The 17,900-nt window shown below is 42.7% G+C and overlaps 1 protein-coding gene across 1 annotated transcript; it reads left to right on the plus strand.

Moving 5' to 3' along the window:
- The first annotated feature begins 15,206 nt into the window (after positions 1 to 15,206).
- On the plus strand, positions 15,207 to 17,571 carry LOC127322138 (uncharacterized). Its single transcript, XM_051351096.2, has one exon. The coding sequence runs from the start codon at positions 15,384 to 15,386 to the stop codon at positions 17,439 to 17,441; it is 2,058 nt and encodes a 685-aa protein (XP_051207056.1). The 5' UTR covers positions 15,207 to 15,383; the 3' UTR covers positions 17,442 to 17,571.
- Positions 17,572 to 17,900: the final 329 nt, after the last annotated feature.

A 17,900-nucleotide genomic window follows, 5' to 3' on the forward strand; every position in this document is an offset into this window, starting at 1 on the left:
TTACCCCTTAGCCACGTGTACAACATCCACCGCCAAAATTACTCCGTCCAACGGTGCGCCGCTTCGCCAATTCCTTATATAAGGTCGTCTTCTTCCTCCGTTTACACTTTCGCTTGCGCCGCACCTCTGCTTCTCCTCTGCGAAAAATCCCCATTGCGCCCAGAGCTGAACCATACTGGCACGCTGCGCCCTCGCCATTGCTTGATGCCACCACACGCGCGGCTCACTCGCCACACCACTCCCGAATCCAAGATGGCGGCGGAAGATCTGGAGTGGGAGAGATCCAAAATCTCCCACCAAGACCTGAACCTGATGAAGAAGCTCGGGCTCACGAAGATGAAGGACGCGCTGCGCTTCCCCAGCGACGAAAGCTATCCTTCACCTCCAATCTCATATCGGGTCAGTTTCGTTGATCATCTCATTCGCGGCCTGTCCACCCCCATTCACGATTTCCTCCGCGGCCTTCTCTTTGTTTATGGGGTGCAGCTACATCAGCTCACTCCCAATTCCATCCTCCATATCGCCATTTTTATTACTCTTTGTGAATGCTTCCTCGGAGTCCCTCCTAACTGGGCTCTGTGGAAGCGCATCTTCTACCTCCGCCGCAATGGCTCCCACAACTTCACCTACAACATAGGTGGTGTCGTTATTTACGTTCGCCCTGACGTCGAGTATTTTGACGTCAAATTCCCCGACTCCGTCCAAGGGTGGCGCAAAAGATGGCTCTATGTGCGCGAGGAAAGCGCTAACTCGGTGGAATACAACATAGCTCCTTTTGATGGAAGCGCGAAAATTCTTCGCCGCCGTTCCTGGGACGCTGAAGCTACCGAAGTAGAGAAAGCATCGACAGAGGCGCTAATGTCTCGTATTCATGAGCTTCAGAATACCCGCGGCAGGGAACTGTCGGGTATCCAAATCACAGCTTACTTCCTTAGGATTAGGGTGCAGCCTCTGCAGGCTCGCAAAAATCCCCTTTGGACGTATGCTGGCGAAAAAGATGCTAATAGGATCTCCAAGGACCTTTCTGTAAAGGACTTGGAGAAACTTATCAGAAGAATTTCATCACTCAGCAAGAAAGATCCTATTCCATCTTCTTGCCGTGTGGAGCCATATAGTGTCTCCAACCCACTCCCCAAGTATTTTCTCCAACTAGTTTTTTATCTTCTCGATTTTTTTGTCTTCCCGATTATTTTACTATTTGTCGACTGTTACTTCTGCTGATTTCCCCTGCATAACTTTCTTGTCGACTTTTCTTGTCTTTGTAGAATCATCCAATTCTAGCTTCTCTTCCTCCTCTTCCTGAAGATGGAGAAGTCGAAGAACAGGCTGTTGTCACTGACGACAACCAGGGTACTTCTCGCCCTGAGAGTGAAGTCGCGGGTTCTCAGAAATCCGCGGCTTCTTCTGAAAGAGAAGATTCTGAGGCTACCGCATCGACACACTCCCTCCCCTCCGCTGTTTCTCCAAGGAACAAGAGAAAAAGGGACGAAGTTGACGATTCTGGCACCTCCAAGACCGGCGCACCTCCTGCCGAAGAAGTTGTTCCTACTGAAGAAAGGACAACTTTCAACCCTTACGAGGATGCCCTTGTCAGCTCGTAAGTTCTGTTGCTCTTTGTTGTTTGCTCTCGATATTTTGTCTATGTTGTTTCTTACTTTGTCGCCTTTTATTGTAGTGGCGACGAGGATAAAAATCCACTGGCCGACGCGATCGCTCGAACGAGCACGTCGCAAACTTTAGTCGTCTCCGAAGCTCAACCTGATGAAGAGGAAACTTCGCCTCCTCAGCAGGACGTTGAGCTCACTGCTCCAATTGTGAGCCCCCGTGCCTCTTCACCGAAGAGAGCTAGGGTTGAGCCAGCCAAGGAACCCTCCCAATTAATTGGCAGTTCCACAACTCCTCCATTGGATGATGTAAGTTCACTGGGACCCCCCTCACCCATTACCAGTTTCTCAAGTCTGTTGAAAAGGGGGCCACAACCTTGGTTTTATTTGCCTATGCCATGTATGCCATGCTTTACTTACTGTTGTCTTCGGGTGTTTACTTCCTGTTGCCTTCGGGTGTTTATATTCTGTACTGTACCCCGCGGGACGTTTAGCGAAGCATGTGGTTTGCACGCCTAGCCGCCGACGCAAACCCTGAGTCCGTCTCGGAGTACGGCCGAACTTCGTCATGGGTAGCTTAGTTGGGTGGCCCCCCTAGACTTTCTTGTTGAACTGGGAAAGGTCTTGTTGTGAGACATCCACCTGTCGTAAGTGGGTCGAGCATGCGTATGGTTACATTTGGGCAACCCCTGCAGGGTGTACATCTTATCTATAAGCCGTGTCCGCGGTTATGGACGACTTGAAGCTGTATAGCTCGATCATAGAACAACTTACACCTTTATGTTGCTGCTAATAATTTGCTAATAACTTGCGTAGTAATTTAGCATTACTACAACGGTTACTTAACAAAACTTGTCCACCGTGTGAGTGCCTTTGTAAGTACTTCCTTTGCGAAGGGGGGGGGGAACATCGGCTGTGTTATGTTTGCAGAGTATAGAACTGTTAGCTTATGCGCTCTCTCACCTCCTCTGGTAGACGAATGTTGTAGAGTGTCTCTATAGGTTTTTAGTGCTCGCGCGCTGCCGCTTAACCCCACCATATTGCCTATGACGTTCCTCTTGCGTCCTCTAAGTCCCCTGCGTGCCTCAAGTACAAAGGACGACTGGTTGACGAATGCTTATACATCTTGAAGTCTTGTTAAGTATGAACCCGTACTTATTGCTGCTTTGGGACATAACCGGGCAGGTATGAAGATTGGTACGATGAAGACGACATTAGCAAGGTTACCCTCCGGCTTGGCCTGGGCAGGGTTATGGACGCCATCGTTTATCTTCAGGACTCTTAGTCCAATTTGTATCTTGTCCGTACTCGGACGTATTCGATCTTTTGTATGATTCGGATCTTTGTGTTGTATATTTGTATCTTGACTCGTTGGAGTCGTTGTTGTAATATATGCTTCTTGTGGGCTCTATTGTAATCCTGTTGTAATGTTACTGCTCATGGTAATTCCTCTGGCATCACGTGTGTGATTTGTCGCGCACGTCGTGTCGGAGGGCGTCTCTGAATCGATATCGTGCGGATTTCGGCGGGATCGCTGGAATGCTCAAGGTACCGGTTCCGGGGCGTCACACATGGCTAAGATAAATTTGCTAAAAACTAGTGATAGAGTTTTCAATGCTCGGGAAGATCTCCCCATGCTTAGAATCAAGCCAGGCGGGCTCACACAACTCCTTTGGTGTACCTATTCCTCCTCTGGTGCGAAGGATGCTCCACTGACAGTATCTTCCCTCTTCCGATTGCAAGTGTGTGTTATACACGCAAAACGAGTAGCCAACTCTATGATGTCATCATGCTGATTCTTGATTACTTTGACAAGCAACTTCCTATCATCAGCCATCTCACTTTAGTCAAGCTTTCGACTCTTTGATTGATGTATTCGACCTTTTTATCCAGGTCTTTACTCATCAACCAGTAAGAGTCAACTCCCTCACTCACAGTTTCAACACAGGCTTTAGAACCTTTTCAAGGGAGGTGATCCTTTCTTCAATTTCTTCATGTTGCACCCTCTCGTTTATAGGGGGTAGCCTAGAAGCAAATTGGAGAGAAGATTATATCTGTAAGGGTTCAGATGAGGAACCTCCTTCTTCACCAGTTTGTGGGATTCTTCCTCCTTTTTCACCCAAATTTGCTTGATGTGAAAGGGATGCATGTCTCTTGTGGGAGTAGATTAAAACTTATCAAGAAATTCGAGTAGGAAGAATTGAATCTCAGCAGAAACCCTAATTGTTGAAGAGAGAATAGGTTGAAAAAAGGAAATTGGAAAAAGAAAACTCTAAATAGACGGCCCTTGCCTCAGCACCGACATACGCTACGAGCGGGTTTGCCCCGTACCGTCTGCCCATACCGATGCAATCGGCACGTTCTATTCTCTTCTTCTTCTTTTTTGCAAAGATAATAAACATCGATTGAAAACAACAAAAGTTACTGTAAGTTTACCGACCATCAGTACGGGCACATGCGCCCGTACCACCCGGTCGTACCAACTTGACAGAAAAATGAAAAACGAAAAACGAAGCAAAAGTTACTATAAGTTTTACGACCATCGGTACGGACAAAAGCGTTCATACCACCCGTTCGTACCAGCAAGAAAGCAAAAAACAACAATACTTTAAAATTTACTGAGAGTTTAACGACCACCGGTATGGGCCGGTACGACCGTACCGGCCGCCAGTACCGTGGTAAAAAACACACTAAATCGAACATTTACAAGGAACAAGTAAGAAAAATTCAAAAACAAACCCAGACGTGAGGTTTTTAAGAGGAAAAAATATCAACAAAGGATTTTTCATCGTAAGTACTAACATGTGTATCTCGACTGAATTCCCCGGCTGAGACCATTCGAACCTCAACAATATTATTTACCTCATTTGCTCTGTAGTGCTTGAGGCGCTGGCCATTGACAACCCATGAGCTGGAGGGAGACTTCCCTTTTAGTTTTACAGCACCAAAAGGGTAGGCTTCCTCCACATCATATGGTCCTTCCCATTTTGATCTCAATTTTCCTGCAAAAAAGCTTAAGACGAGAATTCAATAGCAAAACTTTATCCCCCTGCTTAAACTCCTTCTTCTCAATCTTTCTATCATGCCATCTTTTGACTTTCTTCTTAAAAAGTCTAGCAGTTTCATAAGCTTCATTTCATCTAGAGCTTGTAGATCTAATAACCTTTTTTCTCCGGCGGCCTTAAAATCATAGTTTAACTTCTTGATCACCCAAAAAGCTTTGTATTCTAACTCTAAGGGTAAGTGGCAAGCGTTACCATAAACCATCTTATAAGGCGTAGTTCCCATTGAGTTCTTGAATGCAGTATGATAAGCCCATAGAGAATAATTAAGTCTCATAGACCAATCCTTCCTAGAATTATTAAAGTTTTGATTTCCCTATTAGATAACTCAACTTGTCCACTAGTCTGTGGGTGATAAGGTGTGGCTACTCGGTGATTAACCCCATATTTATTAAGGATCTTCCGAAAAGTTCCTATCATAAAATGAGTTCCTCCATCCGTAATTAACACTCTAGGGACTCCAAATCTAGGGAAAATTATATCTTTAATCATTTTAATAGAGGTTGCTTCATCCGCATGAGATGTAGGCATTGCTTCAACCCATTTAGTAACATAATCAACAACAACTAAGATATAAGTATAACCATTCGAAGGAGGAAATGAACCCATGAAATCCATTCCCCATACATCGAAAGGTTCAATTATAAGATTGTAGTTCATAGCCATTTCATGTCTCTTACTTATGTTACTCATACGTTGGCAAGCATCACAATTCTTAACAAGTTCAGTAGCTTCTTTAAATAAAGTTGGCCAGTAAAAACCTGATTGTAGAATCTTTGCAGCAGTGTGACGTCCAGCATGGTGCCCACCATAAGGACCCGCATGGCAAGCCATCAATATAGGAAGCATCTCGCTTTAAGGTACACACCGTCTGATCATGCCATCCACTCCATGCCTGTACAAGTAAGGTTCATCCCAAAAGTAGTGTCTTAAATCATGTAAGAACTTTCTTCTACGATGGAAGCCCATATCCTTTGGTAGAAACCTTCCTATAAGAAAGTTAGCATAATCCGAACCAAGGTTCATTATAATTAAAAACTGAAAGGCATTCCCCCGGTATTGACTCGTTAATTGGAACGGGATCATATGCTATGCCTTCCATGCGGGATAAGTGATCAGCAACAGGGTTATCCTTACCTCATCGATCCAATATTTCCAAGTCATATTCTTGGAGTAATAACACTCACTTCATCAATCGTGGCTTTGCATCTTTCTTAACCAGTAGGTGTCGCAAAGCTTGATGATTAGTTTTTAGTTTTACCTTGGAATTAATGATATAAGATCTAAACTTACCACATGCAAAGACAATAGCAAGAAATTCTTTTTCAGTTGTCGCATAATTCTTTTGATCATCATTAAAAAGGCGGCTAGCATACTAGATGACATTCAAGTTCTTACCATCTCGTTGTCCTAAGACGGCACCTGCAACATAATCACTATCATCACACATTATTTCAAAAGGTTCCTTCCACTTAGGGGGTTGTATAATGTGTGTTGTTACTAATGATGCTTTTAACTTTTCAAAATAAGTGATAAATTATTGTCAAAAATAAAGGGAACATCCTTTTGAAGTAAATGAGTTAACATGGAAACTAGATTAGCAAAGTTTTCAATGAAACGCCTATAGAACCCAGAATGTCCAACAAAATTTTGTAGTCCTTTAATATCTCGTGGCCTAGGAAATTCCCTTAGCGGTTAAATTCCTGGCTCATCTATTTCAACTCCTTTCTCAGAAATTTTATGTCGAAAGACCTTACCCTCTTTCACCATGAAACGGCATCCTTCCCAATTAAGGACTAGCTTTGCCTTTTTACATTCCTGCAAAACTTGATTAACATTGTAGAGACACTTATTGATAGTATTATTGTAAACAACAAAATCATCCATAAGTACTTCTACAATGTTTTCAACAAAATTTTCAAAGATTTTCAAAACACATTCTTGAAAATTTACAGCAGCATTACAAAGGCCGAAGGGAAGTAACTTATAAGCATAAGTACCATATGGGCATGTAAAATTTGGTTTCTCTTGGTCTTCAGGTTGGACAGGAATTTGGGTATACCCTAAATAACCATCAAGAAAGCAATAAAAGGAATTATTAGAAAGTCTTCCTAAAACTTGCTCCATCAAAGGTGGTGGCTTATGAACTTTTTTAGTGTCTCTATTCAACTTCTTGAAGTCTATGCACATTTTATAGCCGGTTATGGTTCTTGTAGGGATAAGTCTATTTTCACCGTTTCTAATGAAAGTTATTGCTCCATCTTTCGGGATACAATGGGCAGGACTTACCCATTTACTATCCGAATTTTGGTAAATTATCCCAGCATCAAGTAAACGAATAACTTCCTTTCTTATAACTTCCTTCATTTTGGGATTCATTATTTTTTGTGTGTCAATGAAAGTTTTAGAATCATCTTCCATTATTATCTTATGAGTTATTATTAAAGGATCTATGCCTCTAATATCTTTGAGAAGAATACCCAAAAACCTTATCATAATTAACAAGAACGTCTAGCAAAGTCTTAACCTCAGTGGAAGAAAGGCTACTACTTATGATAAATGGACATTTATTTTCTGCATCAAGAAATTCATACCTTAAGTCTTCAGGAAGGGGTTTTAGTTCCAAAGGGGGTGGATCTTCACCTCCCTTCCTTACCAATTGTTCATACTCAAAGTCTCGAGTGTTTTCTTCTTCTGCTGCTTCATTCAAAATATCTTCTAATTCTTTCTTACCTTCATCACTTGGTATCGACTCATTGTTAGTAAGGCTTCTTTCTAGGTTATTTTGAGGAATACTAAAGTAAATAACAGCCAATTCCTCAATGGACTTTTCCACTTTAACTCGAGCCTACTTTTCATAAGGGAACTTCTTTACTTCCTTGAATCTGATGTTTACCTCCTCTTCTGCAAGCTGCAAAGACATAACCTCCTTTTTGCTATTAATTTTTAACTTAGTTAGAACACAAAAGGGTCCTCCTAATATGATAGGGCAAAAAGGGTCTTCCAATATATCGATAATGTAGAAGTCTATCGGGTAAACAAAATCTACAATTATAATATAAGCATTGCGAAGGATACCATGGTATCTTTGGGTGGGTCTATCTAAGAATACTAGAGTAGTATCGGAGGGTTCTAACCACTATTCTAAAAATCGGCCGAGATACCGATTTATCAGCCGATTTATCGTGAATCGGATGGTAACCGATAAGATTTTGGCATATCGGCCAGTTTATCGCGCCACCGATATTTCGGCCAATTTTCTGCATGTGAGCCGATATTTTGCCCGATTTTCACTCTCATGGCCGATATTTCGGCTGATTGTCAGTGAAATTTCAGTGACATTTGGTATGGCAGTCGATATTTTCGTCCTATGGTTTTGCAGAATTGTGCATTAGCTCAAATTTTCCATTATTATTGATTCAAATGCAAAGAATCGAGGTAATACTTATGTGCAATGCTTAAATATTATTTTTTGCATAGCATATTATAGAAAATTTAGTGTCGAAATTTAGGATTTACAAAAAAATTATCCGGTAAATGGCTGACCGATAAAATGGATTAATCGGCCGATACACGATTAATCTTCATTTTAAGGCCGATCGATAAGTTAAGATTAATGATTTCTTGAACATTGGTTCTAACTCATGGTCATCCAGTTAATAATGGCATAAAGTATAAGCATGATAAGGGAGAATGTTAATATTCAATCTTTGATCTCTCATACCTTCAAAATCCATTTCTCCTAACTTGAATTTAATATTTTTATACCTTTCATTCTTACCTTGTGGCTTCCCTCCTATAAATTGAGAGGATTTACGGTTAATCCTTACTTACTCACCTTTAATGCCTTCAGGTTCCAAGAGCTCCTTCACAATATCTATGTTTGTCTTCATCGCCCCTAGGTTTCTAGTCATGTTTTGAGGCTTCCTGTTCCACACTTTCTCTTTCTGCTTTCCCTATGGTGGGCAAGGTAACTCTTTTGGATAATACATCTTCTCCTCCACTTGTTTACCTGCTGGGATTTTCTTAAGAGATTCGTTAATGGAAGCAGGTTCATAATGTTTCCAATCATTTGGGAGTTGTAAATGTTTAGCATAATTCTTAATAATTTGAACAATATCCTTGGGCTGAAGCTTGTTACGAGTAAGTAATTCAGCAACCTTTTTAGACTGCATAGAATTATTAATATATTCTAACTCTACTAGAGAATTCAAGTCAGGTTCTTCATTTTCTTTTAGAATCTTATCCTTGTGTATGGTTTCTAATAAGTTCCAAGCCTTATCAAATCCATACTCAGTAAAAGATCCATTAGTAAGCAAATGTAAAAGATCTCTATTCTCCAAACTGACTCCTGCATAAAAAGTATGTATGATTAACCAAGGTGGGAAATCATGATGGGGATAATTTCTAAGAATTCCTCTAAATCTCGAGTAGCTTTCATACAACCCTTCTTGCGGTAGACTTTTAAAGTTTGTAATCATCCGCCTTGCTCCTAGAGACCTGGTTTCTGGAAAGAAGGTCTGAAGGAATTTAGTAGACAATGTTCTCCATTCAGAAAAATGTGAAATAGGATAATCATTATACCAAGTTCGAGCTCTATCAGTAAGAGTTTTTCCAAAGAGTTTAAATTTAACCTCATCTTCTGAAAAGATATTTAAATTGAAGGTTGCACAAACATCTTCAAAATATTCAATGTGCTCATACGGATCTTCAGTGTCATCTCCTGCAAACATCTTGGATTGCAGTAAGTCTAATAGTGTGGGATGAATGTCATACCCTCTTGGATTAATGAGTATGTCTGACTTAATAAAAGCGTCCATTGGAGGGCCAGAGGTTTTTATAATGATGAATAAATTAGCAACTAAAAGTAAAGACCAAAAGCGCTGAGCTCCCCGGCAACAACGCCAGAAAATAGCTTGATGACTGCAAGATCACAGATCAGTTGTAGCTAGTTTCGAAATAAGAGTATCGAACAACGATGAGCTACTAGTAGTGATCTTAATACCCCTTGTTACTATTTATCTAAAATGACCGCAAGTTGTCTCAAATTTCAAGCGAAGGATTAAAGTAGAAAAGGTTGGGTAATGTGTTTTTGTAGAGTAAATAACTTAAACTGAAGAATGTAAATGCACCTAAAATTCAAGTTTGAACTGCAATAAGGCTAAAATGTTCTCAGGGGTTGTTGGTTCCACCACTAGTATTAACTAAAGACACAAACTGGATAACTCATATCTTAGCTCTCATTGTATGTGGGAAGAGCTCGAATTGGATTATGTATCTCATAACATATCCCTGAGTAACCTCTGCAAAGACCTTCGGCAAGCCATCTATTGATCCATCACAATTAAGGGATTCCCCCATGGTTACTTGTTAAGCTTGCGAGTCCGTTCTTATCCCCCTCTTCCTTCCGATAGTGCACCGAACACGGGATGTCACTTCCTGCCGTATACACTACCAAACTTCCGACGGTAGTTCCCTCATGTGACCCTTAGGCAAATATGACATGGTCGGCATCATGCAACATCACAAGAGAAAACTAACATACAATCATAGTGCAAAGATATAAATCATCTTAATTCATACAGTAGTACAACTACGGTTTCTCCATCTCCCAAAGAACGGGATGAGCTACTCACACATGGAGACAATCAAGAACATCATCATAAACTTGCATATGGAAAAGGGATAGCGGTATGAATCCAAGTATGAAACCACAATAGTAATGGAGATTACAATGTAATGGGATGGAGAGAATGGAGATGGTGATTCGTTGTGGATGATGATGAAGGTGATGATGCATTCTCCTCCAATGATCCGGGTAGCAGCGTGGATGAGGCCCCTTCTTGATCTCCCGTCAGATCTCTCCTGGAGCAGTGTTCTGGTGTTTTTGGTCGCGTCCCAACTCCGATCTCGGATCCGTCTCATGGGAGGTGAAAGTATTTGACGAGGTGGTGCCTCTGGGCGGGTGGCATGGTGAGGGCTCTGCCCGTACGGATGCCTGTTAAAGTCTCTGGAAGCTGTCCCCGCATTGTCCTTTCGCCCAGGCGCATTATTAAGTGTAAAAATAATTTCTATGACGTCAAAATGCCAGAAAATGGCGGTTTTCATTGATATTTCATTATTGACTTGTTATTTTAGGATCCTGTGTAGACAAGCATAAAAGGGCGCGATAGCACGGTGAAATACAAAAATCTTACTACTACTTGATGACAACTTGATAAAATTGTAATGCAATAACACGCTAAAAATTCACTCATCAAACACCCCAGGGGTGCTGAGTGGAGTTGACTTGACATGTTTAATCGAAAAATTGAATTTACCATGCACAAATAGGCCATCTACCACTTTTTTTTTGAAATTGGTGGTGGTAGAGGGACTACAAAACAAGAAAAAAAGTTTTGTGAACTACCCTAGAACCAACCCCAAATGCGGTCACCATCTACCAGGGTTGTTGGACAAGTTTGTCGCCCATAACAACTTTCTTACTAGTGCGGGTGATAGTGGCCTGGACTTTGGGGAAGGGATGAGGAAGGGAACATCAGGGTTGGGGCAGGAAGCCGGAGCCGGCATCGTCGATTTGGGATTTGGCGAGGGAGATATAGGAGGAGGAAGAATAAGAATAGAAAAGATAGGGGAAAAAGATAGGGGCCTCATAACCCCCAAGAGCAGAGATCACTGTAGCACCTCTCAATGTGGAAGTCGGGTATCGATCCGCTAGAGCAAGAAGGAAAAGCTAATATTCTCTACAACTGAATTGTCACAAGTTTTAGTTGATTATGCACTAGAAAATTTAATTGAGTGGTGGAGTTTGATTTGATACAAGAAAATAAAGTGCAGCAAAAATAACAATGTAAAGTGTCTCAATCCTCTTCAACACAAGAGGACAAGACAAAGGTTTTCTCTTATAGAAACAATGGCCATGGGTTCATGGGTTCACTCAATCCTCCCTCACAATCTATGGTGGTGATCATGTTATAGATAATAAAAGTACACAACATCCACACCCATGCTTGTAAGCAATGGACGGCTATGACAACATCCACACACATTCTTGTAAGCATAAATATATTTTCACAAATAAGTGGTAATATGTAGCAATAAAATGCAAAGTTCCATGTACACCTCACCTCCTCATCCACATGTGTTGCCGCCTCAACCATTTTAAATGGGCCCCATCATGGCCGGTGTAAAAATGATTTTGGATGGAGAACACCACGAATTGTTATTCCACGCCATAGACTTGGTAGTATTTTTTTTAAAAAAATCCTAAAATAGGTGCTAACTTGTTATTCTAGCACCAAAATATGGTAGTTATATTCTATGTAATTTACTCTACGTCTATATGACAAATAAAGAAAGACCACAAGAGTATAATTCAAAGGTGTACGATCCAAGATCAGTCTCAAGGCCAAACATAATAATCAAACATCGAAAATGGCATCTTTAATCTTACACTAGTAGAAAAATGGGCATCCGTCTAAGCCTTTAGTACCGGTTCCCTTACGAACCGGTACTGAAGGGTGCATTAGTACCGGTTGCTTTGCCCAGGCGGTCGAGGAACATCAATACCGGTTCGTTGAGGGCCTTTTGTACCGGTTCGTGTTATGAACCGTACGAAAGGATTTCCGTCCAATTTTGAGATGGAGGTGGGGCCACAGCTGCACCTTTAGTACCGGTTCATCTGCAGAACCGGTACTAAAGGGTCCCTGCCCTATTTCTTCAGCCCGATCCCTGCATCTCATTTTCCCTTCTCCTTCTCCTCTCTCACATTTCCAAATATTTTGCACCTCTCACACTCCAACAAATCTCCATTTTTCTCCACAATTTTATCAAGATTGACGGCACCCATCTATCCAAAGGTTAGCAATATCATCCTTTCTTCCGGCGTTCTTAATTTAGCTCATTTCTTTGCTAGTTTAACTCGTATTAATTTTCTAGTGCTAGCAAGGTGTTCGATGAAATGCCTAAGTTAGGAATTTCATTCTTTTTATGTGCAATTTGAGCTCAAATTAAAGTATGATTTGTAGGTTTTTGTATCGTCCCTGTCCTCACCGCCGTCGATCGCCAGCGTCGTCCCCTTGCCGGCACCGTACCACCTCCGTGAGCCTCTTCTTTTTTATAAAAAAAACTTAGTTTTATGTGATTTGCATGTGTGGTACACTAATGCCACAAAGAGAGGGATCGAGGCTATCATGGTGCGAGTTAAGGATGAGCACTACTTCCAAGAATACTCTGTGAGTGTTGACTTCTGCGAACTTTTTCAGTTATTCAATCTCCGGGCCCTCGACAAATCTATCATCAGTTGCTATTGTCTGTAAGTGATTTATTAATGTAATTTGAGAAGTCTTTAGCTCAGCTCGTTCATTGTCTGCAAATTATCCTCAATTTAATCTTTTGTGCGCTATTATGTAGATCGAAGAAACTCGAATGCAAAAGGGATGAAATCACGGATATTGGGTTCATTGACCCAGATACAATGCATGAAAGAACCATAGAAGATCGCATCTATAACAAGGATACACCGGAGACTTTGCTAAGGTTTTTAAAGCGACAATGTGACAAAAAGATAATACTTTGGCCTTACAACTTCAAGTGAGTGTTACTGTCTTATAACACATTCTATTTTGCTCACCATATGTTAAAATTTTAATCGATGACTTATATCTATGACACTACATATTTAAACGTGCGCATGTTCCACTTTATTCTTATCGTCATTAAAATGTACGATGGAGATGTTGAAGTCTTTGACTCACTAACCAAAGAGCCTATACTATACAAGACGGCTTTTGATATGCTCAAAAAGTAATTTTAATTCTTATCGGTTTTTTCGTTAATTTCCTGATATCAACAAATTGATAACTCTTTTATGCATTTTCTTTTGTCGGGCAGCGTATGGCAACCGTTCATCCAGGAAGATCCGACCGGTGGATGGAAACCGAAGCTGATATGGCGTGCGAACAAAGTAAGTAGTACTACCTAGGTCCACACACCTTTATCATACTTGATTATTGTTTGATTGATTTATATTCTTGTACAGAAATGCGCGAAACAACTGAGGGGACTAATCTATGTGGATACTACGTTTGCAAGTACATCCTCAAGATTGTCAGCGAGAGAACGAATAATCAAAGAAATAGAGAGGTACGAAAACAATATTCACAAATTTATTTTGTTACCATAACTTGTGCCGAGTTTCAGTCATAATTGTTTGATTGTGATTTGATATATATATATATACACACATAGCTCATGTATTCATTTGTATCTCATTCTTTTACAGTTGGCAAGAAAGCGGGACAGGATCTCAATCGAGCACCGCTTCAAAGCAATTGGCGAGGAATTGGCGGGATTTTTTCCTTCGGGACGTCATACCTAACTTCGCAGAGTACCACTATGAATGAAGATCTACATGTAATATATAGTTTGACTCGGAGAGTACCAGTATGCTACATGTAATAGATAGTATGCCTCGGAGAGTACCACTATGCATGAAGATCATGCATGTACTACTTAATGTGCGATCTTATGCAATTACATGTGTTATATTATATGCACCAATTTGATATGCATCACCTTGATCTTCATGTACTACCTAAACCCAAACACGTTTCTGGAGCATCGACGCGATCCTTGTACGATGAAACGGTCCGATACCCCTAAACCCCTCCTAAAACCCTAAACCCTGAATTCTCTGCCGCGGCAGAGATTTATACACTTTCTCTGCCACGGTAGCCAACCTTTGGTACCGGTTCGTGTTACAAACCGGTACCAAAGGCCCCTAGCCCTGCGTTCTCCTGGGTGCCCACGTGGAGGCCCCTTTAATACCGGTTCGTAAGGAACCGGTACCAAAGGGGGGGGGGGGGCTTTTATCCCGAATCTTTTGTACCGGTTGCATTTCCGGTACAAAAGGTCCTCTGAAACCGGTATTGTTAGCCCTTTTTCACTAGTGTTAGCACACATCACATGGCTGTAGAACTGGCAAAATGTACACTGTTGTTTGATGTTTGTCTGTCTACTTGACGAAAGTGACAAGACCTCTAGAGCAAAATATTTAGTTTGGGAATAAGGACAAAACAACACTTACAACCAACTACGGAGTACTACCGATGTCTCAAGAAATAAGGCGCCCTTGTTTTATGTGGTTTTTGTTTGACCAGGAATTACTTCAAATAGATAAAGATTATTTATATGAAATTAATATCATTAAAAGTGCTTTTCAATACGAATCCAACGATACTAATTGCATATAATATAATCAAAATTTGTTGCTTAATTTTTATGGTTAAAGTTCGCCTTGGAATACTCGTGCGTCTTATTCCTTAAAACGGAGGTAGTAATATATACTACTATTACCCAGAAATCCCTATATTAAAAAGAAGGAAGCCACCGCACAAGGATACCACTTGTGGATTGGCAGCTGGCTTGTAGTTCGCCCGTGGCCGTCACATTGATTGGGAACATGGAAGGAAAAGACGGCTTGTAGATAATAACTTCCAACCTACCTGCAAGTACTAGCTAGTTATAGTTGTGAGTGAAGTCGAGTCTACCCATCATTTGGCTGCCGGCCTCCTCATGCATCTCGGCCGGAGACCAGCAGACTAATTTTGGACACCGGTATGTATATTGCAACATCATTTTTCAGTTACATTTCCTGAATGAAACAGGTTGGTTTGGTCCGGCGCGCGGTGCGGACGACAGACAGGAAGGAGCAACAATGGCTGCTTCGCTGCGACATCTCTGGAACAGCTGGTCCATTCAGATCCTGGTGCTCCTTAGCCTGAAGCTCCAGATCGCTCTCTTCCTCTTCGCCGGGATCCGCAGACGCGGAGCCCATTATCTGCCGCGGTTTCTGCTCTGGTTCGCCTACCAGCTGGCCGACTACACAGCGACGTACGCGCTGGGCCACCTCTCCATCAGGGGCGCACGCCCCATCGTCGCATTCTGGGCGTCATTCCTCCTGCTGCACCTCGGAGGCCCGGACAACATCACCGCTTACTCTCTGGAGGACAGCAAGCTCTGGAAGCGCCATCTGCTGTCTGCCTTTCTCCAGATCCTGGGAGCGGTGTATGTCCTCTACGAGCACGTCGCGAGCACGGCGGCCTCGCTCCAGCTTGCCTCCTTGTTGATGTTCGCTGTCGGCGCCGTCAAGTACGGGGAGAGGACTAGGGCACTTATGCGCGGAAACCTCGACAGCATCCGAGGCTCCGTGAAGAAGCAACCACCTGCCATTCATAGACACTTCCACCCTCAGGATAAAGTGTTCAAGGGGGGAGAGTTGGACGAGGAGTCCCTTGTGCGGCGAGCCCACTCGCTGTTCCACATCTGCAAGCGCGCCATAGTTGACTATCCGGTGATCGAGGATGATTCACAGGGCCAAGATACAACCACCACAATGGTGGTCGGGGTCAAGATGTGGAGATTGATGGAGACGGAGCTCTCCCTCATGTACGACATGCTGTACACCAAGGCAGCGGTCATCCACACCTGGTTCGGCTACACGGTACGTCTCGTCTCGCCGGTCGCCATTGTCGCCTCACTGCTGCTGTTTAAGCTCACTAGCAAGGATGCCCACCGCAGTGCTGACGTTGTGATCACCTACGTCTTGTATGGTGGCGCTTTGTTCATGGAGACGACGTCTCTGCTGAACGCGCTAGGCTCCTCTTGGACATTTGCGTTTCTGAGTACCACCAGATGGCGCTGGCTTCGATACGCAGCTCTGTGCAACGAAAGATGGGACCGACTCAGGTGGTCCGTTGCGTATCTTCATCATCTGGTCAGCATAGGAGGACGAAGCCGGTACAAATCAAGGAGGTGGTCATGCATGATAGGGCAGTACAACATGCTGCACTTGTGCACTCGTTCTGAGAGTGCTCTGCTCGGCAGGCTGGCACAGGTGGTGGGACTGGGACTCAATGAATGGTGGAATAGGGGGCATTACTCGTGGATCATTGAGATGCCGGACCATGTCAAGGATCGTATTTCTCAACATATGAACAAAGTTTACACGGAAGGGGTTGCGATCAACTCGTTGGGCATGCTCAGGAACAGGTGGGGCGAGGAGCCATTGATTCGCAAGGAGCTGCTGCAAGGCATACTCAAGGATTCGCTTGGCGTTGAGTTCCAGGAGTGCGTCATCATGTGGCACATCGGCACCGACGTTTTCCTCGCCAAGAGCGAGGGCTCCATTGCGGCGGACGACGAGGAGGCATCGCTCGATGTGGAGGCCATCAAGGTGATATCCAACTACATGATGTTCCTCCTCGTGGAACAACCTGACATGCTGCCAGGCCTTTCCCAGAACAGGCTCTACCAACGAACCTGCGAGAATCTGGTCAACACTAGACGATCGACTTATCATAGGCACAACAACGACCCGAGCTTCTGTGCCAAGCTCAAGAATCTCTTCCGCCTGCAGGATGACCACGCTTCAAAGTCCAGGGTCACCGACAGAGAGGAGCTCGCGAAAACCATATATGATGAGTACGAGAGCAAAGGATTCAGCCACGATTCTCCTCGACTCCCTTATGTAGTTAAACTTGCCAAGCAGCTGCTAACGATGGAGGAAAATGGCACTGCTGACTCGGTGAAACTCGTCCTTGATGTGTGGACGGATATCCTTGTCTACGCAAGCAACAAATGCAGCAGGAAGGCCCATGCCGAGAAGCTAAATAGTGGCGGTGAGTTGACAACCATCCTGTGGCTTATGGCAGAACATTTCTACCAAATTTATCTGGACAAGCTTATTAAAAAAGCGAAAAATAACTCATCGTGAAAAAGGCAGGGAGATGATGATCATTATTCTAAGGCTGTAAGGCGCGCGAAACGCATCAGGGTTTTTTGGGCATTCTAGAATCCATGTAAATTGTTTGTATCTTCCCCCTTGTTGAATAAAGAACACCGTGCATCTACTTGGTTCCACGCCATCCTGTACCCTTTCTAGATTATAGTGAGCAAATTAAAGAGAGGGTACACATTTCAGGAAAATGAAATTATGATTTAGGTAAAGTTCCTCTGAGACATTTCAGGAATCGAGAAATTACAGAAAGGAAATCAAGAACAAGGTTCTAATATATTCGTCCTCTAATCTATTAGTCTCCTATTTTTTCCTCCGCGTGAACTTATAATCATAATACACATACAAATTCAACTATTTAAAAAAGATAGTTGATTGTACTTGAAAAATACCAAATCCACCTCGCCTTGCAGCGGGGAGTGGACATGAGTTGCAAAA

This window comes from Lolium perenne, chromosome 6, assembly GCF_019359855.2.
Source record: "Lolium perenne isolate Kyuss_39 chromosome 6, Kyuss_2.0, whole genome shotgun sequence".
NCBI classification, from domain to species: Eukaryota; Viridiplantae; Streptophyta; class Magnoliopsida; order Poales; family Poaceae; genus Lolium; species Lolium perenne.

Excerpts from the sequence above, each read along its gene's own strand:
- LOC127322138 (XM_051351096.2), top strand. The coding sequence starts at position 15,384 with ATGGCTGCTTCGCTGCGACATCTCTGGAACAGCTGGTCCATTCAGATC.